Source organism: Acanthisitta chloris, unplaced genomic scaffold (assembly GCF_000695815.1).
Source record: "Acanthisitta chloris isolate BGI_N310 unplaced genomic scaffold, ASM69581v1 scaffold17048, whole genome shotgun sequence".
Classification (NCBI taxonomy): domain Eukaryota; kingdom Metazoa; phylum Chordata; class Aves; order Passeriformes; family Acanthisittidae; genus Acanthisitta; species Acanthisitta chloris.
The window spans coordinates 19461-28662 of NW_008686667.1; the positions used below are offsets into that span (position 1 = coordinate 19461).

The window sequence follows — 9202 nt, forward strand, 5'->3', positions numbered from 1 at the left end:
AAAGGGATTTGCTAAGCCCCAAACTGCAACAATCCAGCCAGGAACAGCTTTTATGGACAAGTAAAAGGAAACTCAAAGACACAATGTTAGAAGCAGCACTGGGAGCTGATTCCTTAACATCTCCAACTCCAGTGGCACCACAGCACTGCAAAAGCCACTTTGCCACAGGGAATCAGGTTTTATTGGAAGGAAGATTTCCCTGACAACAAAACCTTCAGGCCAGAGATCAAGTACAATCTCCTTGTGTAACAGCTTCAAGCTACCATGAGACAGCAAAGCTAACTCGGAATGACCTTGAAGCTGAATCAAATTTTAGGAGACCTTTGGAGTTCTGCCTGAACTTGACTCCTGAGATGGATGGAAACACCACAGAGGAATGACAGTTCTAAGAGTCAGCACTGAAACAACAGCACAGAGATGTCGAGCTAAAACCCTAACACCAGGCTCAGCTTCTCTTTGATGGCAAATATTCCCATGCTTGGGAGTTGACACAATTCATTTTACCAGGGACTATAAATGGTACAGAGAGTCATGGAATGGGAAGGGGTTGGAGTCAACCTTAAAGATCATCTAGACCCAACCCCCTGTCCTGGGCAGGGACAACCAGAATCACAGAATCAGAGGATGGAGGAGACCTATATGATCATCCAATCCAACCATTAACCTGCCACTGCTGGAACCCCTAACCCATATCCTCCAGTGTCATATCCAGATGCCTCTTACCATCCCTGGAGGTGTTGGACTCCACCAATTCCCATCAGACCAGGTTGCTCAAGGCTTTATCCAACCTGGCCTCAAGCAATTCCAGTGCTGGAGCATCCACAACCTCCCTAGGCAACCTGTGCCTCCCCACCTTGAGTCTCCCTGGGAGGATGGTCATGGACACCTGGTTACCTTCAGCAGTGAGTATGGCAACATGACCTCCAGCTCAGCGATCCGGTGAGCAGGATCCTCATTATCCCCATGGATCTCCAAGTCCTCCTCTGGAATGGTGTCCCAGTGGCCTCTGTGTGCTGCCAACATGTGGACCAGTTCGTACTGCTCGGGCAGGGCCAGGCTGAGCCGTGTCTGTGTGCCGTGGGTGAAGCGGATCCGGCGCCGCTTGCAGTTCTCCTCGTTGCTGATCTTGGTGGTTGGGAGCAGCTTCTCACCCAGCAGGATGTTGAGCAACTGGCACTTGGCATGGCAGTTCTGGCCCAGGATCAGGAGACAGGGGTGCCAGCTCATGGTCCTCTGGAGATGCTCTTCCTCGTGGCGAGGGAAGGCGATGAAGCTGTGCCCTGCAGTGGAGGACAGGTTGTTAGAGCACTTGGCTGGGCAGAAGTTCAGCTATCACTGCCCCACAGCCCACCCAGGAACCCACACAGCACCACCAATTTGCTTATCTATCCTGAAATCCATGTCAGGAACTCAGCATTCCAACACAGGTCCACAGCAAGTTGATTCCAGCCATCAAAACTGTTGGGATTGTTCTCCCCATCACACGGTTCAAGGTGGGATTTTGGGGTGGCCTGTGCAGGGCAAGAGTTGGACTTCCATGAGCCTTGTGGGTCCTATCCAGCTCAGGATATTCCATGATTCTACTTCACTGGAAAGAGTTTGCAGCTCAGCAGGTTAGTGAAGACTAACAGAAGGTCCTAAAGGTCAAGAGGAAACAGTTGTCAAGGTCAAAACAACCAAAGGTTTAATTCTGCATTGGGCTGGAACTGCATTTCCTCTTGCCCCAGAGGTCATGGAGCTCCAGGGGGTCACTAAGGATAGCTCTTCCCAAGGTTTTATGGCTTGGCTGTACAGAACATTCCTGTCCCATATCAGAAATAGATTCAATCAACTCTGAATCGGTTCCACCCACACTGCAAATGTCAAACACTTCACATCCACGTCCCAAAGGGAATCCCTGCACGAGCCTGTGGACTGAAATCTCAGAACACTGACATTAGAGCACCCAAATTCTGCCCTCAGGAAAAGACATCCCTGCAAAATTGCTTCTGCACATCAAGCAGAGAAGACTAAGGTTGCTGAGACATGGCAGGAGAACCAACAGCCCCTGCCAGCAGTTCCCTAGGATAGAGACACAACCACAACACCTCCTCAAACTGCCACTCTGGGCAGGGATGAGCCAAGGGAAGGCACTGTGCAAGCAGCCAGAATGTTCCAGGGCAGCTAAAACACACTCACAGCTTTGATTTCCCCAACAGGACACATCTTTGCTAAGCTGCAGAGCTGAGCTAGACAGGCTCAGCTTGCCAGAGCCTCATTTTAACCACAGCTTTTAAGCTGCAGAAGGAAATTACTCAACATCTGTATCTCCTCCAGAGCAGCAGCTCTCCCTGTAATCACTCTCCTTACTCATCTCCAGCTGAAGCATCAGCTGCAGCATCATGGGCTTGGAATTCAGAGGTTAGGGATGGTACAACTCCTTGAGCTCACCTTATGCATCAATTCAGGCTCAGGACTGAGTTGAGCTCCTGGATTCTTTCCCAAGTCCCAAATTCAGCTTGGCCCACTCAGTCATCCAAGCTGAAGCCTAAGCAGCTTTGTGTTACCTTATGCATAGCAACAGAGTCATTCTGGTAGGACAAAAAACTATGGATACAAACAAATCCCTCATCTGCTGCAATACTCCAGGATACTCCAGGAACACAAACCAGCTGGGGTTCCACCACAGCCAGAGAGATGCTCCATGGCCCCAGAGCTGAAGGCACCCAAGAATGAAGAGGCAAATGGTCCCCAAATTGACACCAGTCCCCAAAACCTGCCAAATTTGGCTAAAAATAGGAGCCTAAGGGTGGCTACAACCCCCTAGGATTGCCCTGCTAACAGGAAAACCAGCGAGTTTAAAGTCAGAATCCAGTACAACACAGCAGAGAAGCCCCAGCAGGATTTCAGAGGGATGGTCCTGTTTCACCAGGGCTATTAAAATTCTTGTCATGAGTCATGTTCTGGCAGCCAAAATTGTTTGAGCATCTCAAGCCCCAAGAAAACAAGATCCTCCCATGGACCAAAAATACTCTTCAACACTCCTAACCAAATCGAAGACAACACTCAACATACTCTGGTCCTCACTCTGCCAACACTCCATTCCTCCAGCTTAATTAAAATCAGCCAAATTTGGAGCAGCACCACTTGGAGTTGTGTCTTACAGCAGTTTGAGGCTTCTTTAACATCTTGCTGAAGATTTGCCTTTCCTTCAAATCTTCCAGATGGCAAAAAAAGGGACTGTTGGAGGAGGTTTTCCATCCCAACACTCAGAGGAACCTTCTGTGTGTCTCAGCAAGGCCCAATCCTGCACCTCTGATCACTGACCCTCATAAATCAAGCTGGAAAGGTTAAGGCAGACATCACTTCTTGGAGTGTGACTCTAACAGTCTCTTAAACAGCCTTTCAGTATGCACAGCCTCCCAGTGGCCACATCAAGTGACCAAAGGGCTGCAGCTGGGCAGCAGCTCACAGAAGATAAGCATCTGCAAGAACCCACAGATAGCACATTTAAGCCTTCATCTCCAAGATAAAGAATTGCTTTGATCTGCTAACATTTCTTGAACCTTCAGCTGGGGCTCAGACTGCCCTTCAGCTCCCAGGCACGAACAAAGCAGTTCAGAGGGTGTTGGCCAGGCAAAGCTTCTCTGCAGAGGCTTCAGAAGAGAAAAGAAGTGGCAGAGCTCCCTCTCCTCAGCCTGGGCAGCCTCTGATTTCTGGGTATTGATGCCAGCAATGAAAAGGGACTGAGATTCAGCAGCTCAGCTCGAATTACTGAAGCTGGGCATGGGGACATCGCCAGCAATGAAAAGTGATTGAGATTCAGCAGCTCAGCTGGAATTACTGAAGCTGGGCATGGGGACATAAATAGAACTATGGAATGGTTTGGCTTAGAAGGACCTGAAAGATAACCCAGTTCCACCCCCTGGCACGGGCAGAGACACCTTCCACTAGCACAGGATGCTCCAAGCCCCATCCAACCTGGCCTGGAACTCCTCAAGTTTATATAACTGCTAACCACAAGTCCTGTAGTGGTCAAAGCATGACCAGCAGCACAGAAATGGAAGGATTCCTCTGCAAACCCTCAGTGTTTGCAGTCAGAGGGTTCTGGCTGTGCTCAGGCTCTGCTGTCCTCACGCAGGATTGAAGGTGGAAGTTGCCCAGGGAAGTAGTAGATGCCCCAACCCTGGCGATGTTCAAAGCCAAGATGGATGAAGCCTTGAGCAACCTGCTCTGGTGGGAGGTGTCCCTGCCCAGGGCAGGGGGTTGGGACCAGATGATCTCTAAGCTCCATCCCAACCCCTTAACACACTGTGAATCTCTGAACCACACCACGAAACTGGCAGAGTTGTTGGCTTTCCTTGGAGTAAATGCTTAAGGACTCCTATAGGTTGAATTTATGGAATCTGAGCTTCTTCTGCCAAGTGCTGGGCTGAAGTTTGAGCTGAGCCCTGGTGAGAGACATCCTTGTTCTTGGACAGGCCTCCTTTGATCCCGGGGCCGCCGCGATGCACGCGCTCACGGACTGCCCCAGCCCTGGGTTTGAAGTGTTTGTCACATGTCTCCAGTGAGACACAGCAGGATCCAGGACACAGCTCCAGCCAAAACCTTCGGCAAAAAGTCCCGTCACAACAGAAGCTGCTTATGGAGATATGGGAATGTCCCTCCATCTCTTCAGGATGCAAGTTCTGAACCTACTGTGGGTTGGGTTTTAGTCTTCCCATCCTGATTCGTGGTCAGGTTTGGGGCATCACCTGTCGGTTCTGTAGGAGTGTTTATACTTTGGGTCTCATTCTGATGGGCAGAAATACAACACCCTCTCTGCCACACAGAATCCACATCTCCAAGGGGTGTCAGGAGGACTAATGTCTGGTGAGACTCTGGAACAGGTTGCCCAGGGAAGTAGTAGATGCCCCAACCCTGGCGATGTTCAAAGCCAAGATGGATGAAGCCTTGAGCAACCTGCTCTGGTGGGAGGTGTCCCTGCCCAGGGCAGGGGGTTGGGACCAGATGATCTCTAAGCTCCATCCCAACCCCTTAACACACTGTGAATCTCTGAACCACACCACGAAACTGGCAGAGTTGTTGGCTTTCCTTGGAGTAAATGCTTAAGGACTCCTATAGGTTGAATTTATGGAATCTGAGCTTCTTCTGCCAAGTGCTGGGCTGAAGTTTGAGCTGAGCCCTGGTGAGAGACATCCTTGTTCTTGGACAGGCCTCCTTTGATCCCGGGGCCGCCGCGATGCACGCGCTCACGGACTGCCCCAGCCCTGGGTTTGAAGTGTTTGTCACATGTCTCCAGTGAGACACAGCAGGATCCAGGACACAGCTCCAGCCAAAACCTTCGGCAAAAAGTCCCGTCACAACAGAAGCTGCTTATGGAGATATGGGAATGTCCCTCCATCTCTTCAGGATGCAAGTTCTGAACCTACTGTGGGTTGGGTTTTAGTCTTCCCATCCTGATTCGTGGTCAGGTTTGGGGCATCACCTGTCGGTTCTGTAGGAGTGTTTATACTTTGGGTCTCATTCTGATGGGCAGAAATACAACACCCTCTCTGCCACACAGAATCCACATCTCCAAGGGGTGTCAGGAGGACTAATGTCTGGTGAGACTCTGGAACAGGTTGCCCAGGGAAGTAGTAGATGCCCCAACCCTGGCGATGTTCAAAGCCAAGATGGATGAAGCCTTGAGCAACCTGCTCTGGTGGGAGGTGTCCCTGCCCATGGTAGGGGTTTGGCACTGGATCATCTCTAAACTCCATCCCAACCTCTAAAATTCTATGGTTCTGTGGTGGTACCAGACTCTTTCCAGTGGTGCCCGGCACCAGGATGAGGAGGAATGGCAAGGGGTGACAATGGATGAGCCTTTAGTCCTTCCAACCCAAACCACTCTGGGATTCTATACAAACCAAGTGTCAGTTCCACCTCGCCACACATCCATCACACAGAGCTTAATTCCAGGAGAGCACATTGATTAATCAATATTCCAACATCAGCAGCTCCAAAGGCTGCAGAGCCAAGCTTCATCCTCTGCTTAACTCCTCAGGTGGGAGGAGGCACTTGCCAACAAGCTTCAAGTTATTTCACATTCCCAACTTCTCCACACAATATCCTTAAAACCTTCTTGTGCTGTCGACCTAAGAGCACAACAGGAGCTCTAAGCTTTGGGGCTCACAGTGATATCAGCAGAGCAGTCACACATTAACCAGGATAAAGACCCTCAGTCAACAGAGCATCAGGATGGAAACTCTTCCAAATCCTCTGGATAACACACTCACCCCTAGAAAATACACTTATTAGGCAGCCCAGCCCAAGGCTTCCCCCAGCACACACCAGTAGGAGAACACCCTCTGGAGATGCTGTGGGTGCAAGTTCAGCTCAATTTACAGCAACTTGGTAAACAAGGCAAAAGAATTTTCAGGTTTCTAAGCTAAAGAGTTGAAGTTCTTGCAAACACAGCACACAGAAAAAAACCCCAGTGAGCAGAGAGCAGGTTGAAGGGGTTATATCTCTACATATTTTAGTCAAATCTGCTGCTGAGTCCCTAAGACAGGTTTGCTTTTCACAGCAAACGCAGCTCAAGGCACCAAGACCCAAAAAGCTGCTGGACCTGTGCAGGCTAAAGCTGCAGGAGAGTCCCAGCACTTGTAGAAATCATTCCTCAAAGCCTATTCATGCCAGGGCAGACCTAGAGAACAGACAGGAGTTTGTTGACTGCTCCAGAAACGCAGACAGAGCAAACAAGACTTTCCCTTCCCTCATAAACAGTAGCTGGAAGGCAATTACTGCCCTGCAGTTCAGTTTGCTCCTTACCACGAGGAGTCAGAGCTGGTGCTACAGGCACAGAGGGGACATTGGACTACTGATAATGGTCAGTGACAACCTCTGACTGATGGATATTGCCTGTCCCCCCCTAAACTGGAGGGTGGGATGGAAGTGGACACATTTACTCCTTGAAATGCCCAACTCTGGGTGACACAGCTCCCCTAAGACCTGAGCAGACACTCAGCCCTCAGGTGGCTGATCCCCTTCCATGCTGCTCCACTAGTTCTCCAGGTGCCTCAAAAGCAAACCCTTCACGTTTGTTTGGTTTCCAAGACATCTACATTTACTTTCAAAGTTTATTTTTCCACTCCAAATCCCTGGCAGGAAGTATCCTGTGCACTTCACTTCTCAGCTCCTTTGTGTCTCACAAAACAGCTCTGCAGAACTCTTGGGGCAAAATTCCTCTCATTTGGACACCACCTGAAGGGCAGAGTGGAGGGAAAAGTGGTTCTGAAGGCAGCAAGATCTGTGCTAGTTAAACACTCTGACACTTAATCTCTTCATGTGAGGGGGGAGAAAGCTTCATTGCACTCTGGAGAGCACCAGAAATGGACAATTAAATTTAACAGACATATACAACACCATTAAGTTTTACAGAAACAAGAAGCTCTTGACATCATAAATAAAATCATCATTATGAATATAACATTTATTGTTGGCCTGAACAACCACAGGTGATTTTTCAGGCACAAAGTTAAGAAGCAAAGCCAAAGTTCTGGGGTTGGACAAAAACTTGTGAAGACTTCTCAGATCTTAAAACAAGAATCATCATTGATTCCTAGTTATTTGGCAGTTGAATTATTTGATCAAGTCCTGTTCCTCATCCTCCTCTGCTCTTCATCCTCCCACCATGAATTCCCACTTTCTAACCCAGAGCAGGATCACTCCCTGATCTATACCTGACCTGGAATCTGTCCCCACTTCACCACTTGGAAAATCCAACTGAAATTAGTAGCTCTCAGAGCAGCAGGTGCCAGACAACCTCTGCAGCCTGAGATCCTGAGCCACACTGTCATTACTGCCTGCAGGAACAAGCTCTGAGGCACTCAGAGCTCCCTCAGAGCCCTGAGGAAGGGGCAGGAAAATCAAACTGGGTCATGGTAGGGATTTGAATGGAAAAGGAGGTTATAAACACTGTGGAGGAGAGACAAGAGGCAGGAAAGGGACTGGAATCTGTATCTGTGTCAGGAATGTTTCATTATGGTGCAGCCACAGCTACAGGGAGAGTTCCAAAGATGCACTTGCTGTTTGAGCAGCAGTGGCTTACAACAAAGAGCCAAACACAGGAGTGTGACCATTCCAACAGCACTGGGACACATGGGAATGGATCATGGGATGGTTTGGGTTGGAGGGACCTTAAAGATCATCCCACCCCATCCCTGCCATGGGCAGGGACACCTTTCACCAGCCCACGTGGCTCCAAGCCCCATCCAACCTGGCCTGGAACACTCCCAGGGATGGAATAGTCACAGTTCTCTGGGCAACCTGTGCCAGTGTCTCAGCACTTCCCAGGGAGGAATTCCTACCCAACACCGGATCTAACCCTGCCCTCTGGCAGTGGGAAGCCATTCCCTGTGTCCTGCCACTCCAGGCCCTTGGAAATAGTCTCTCTCCATCTTCCTTGTAGCTCCTTCAGGCACTGGAAGGCCACAATTAGGTCACTCCAAAGCTTCACTTCTCCAGGCTGAACAATCCCAACCCAAACCATCAGTGACCCTTTGGCTCACCTGTCCTGGCTGTGTCCCTTCCCAAAATCCTGCTCATTCCCAGCCTGGAACACTGGAAACAGTTTGATGCTGTTTCCAGGTGACCAAACCCAACACCTTTCCAGCTCCAATTCCACAGCACCATGAGGACAACTCTGGGGAGAATAACTCCAAATCAGCCAAACCCAAGGACCTGAAACACTGTTATTTTACACACAAGAGAACTCAACATTCCAATCCTCAAACCAGAACGGTAAGACAAGCAGGGACAAGTATCCTGGACAAGTAGCCAGCAGAGATGACTCATGAGCCGTTTGGAAATGAATGAAGAAGAGCTTTATAAGTGTTTCACGTCACACTAAACTCCTCTCACAAGACAGTCTTATGGAAAGATGAAGTCCTGCACGTGGCAGGAGAGCTCCCACCCCCAGCAGTGTTTGTCAACAGCACCAGATGACCAGAAAGCTGATGAATAAACCCACTATTCCCTTAGAATTCCAGGATAAACACACTAACCTTTCATCCCACCCACCCACTCCCAGGTGCTGCATCTTTCTCATCCCTGGGCAGCCAGAGATGCAGGTGGGGGCAGGAAGATGGGGAGAGGAGCCCTGACAGCTCCATCATGGAATATACTGAGCTAGGACACACAAGAATCATGCACGGGACACCCCAACAATCCACTCTGTGCC

The 9202-nt window shown here is 49.6% G+C and overlaps 1 protein-coding gene across 1 annotated transcript in view; it reads right to left on the reverse strand.

Annotated features, from left to right (window-relative positions):
- The window catches only part of DSTYK (dual serine/threonine and tyrosine protein kinase), an 18313-nt gene extending 17034 nt beyond the window's left edge, over positions 1-1279 (reverse strand). The window contains exon 1 of the mRNA XM_009080275.1: positions 895-1279. Coding sequence (XP_009078523.1) covers positions 895-1227 — 333 coding nt within the window. The 5' untranslated portion in view covers positions 1228-1279. The remainder of the gene's footprint in view (positions 1-894) is intronic.
- Between the last annotated feature and the right edge of the window lie 7923 nt (positions 1280-9202).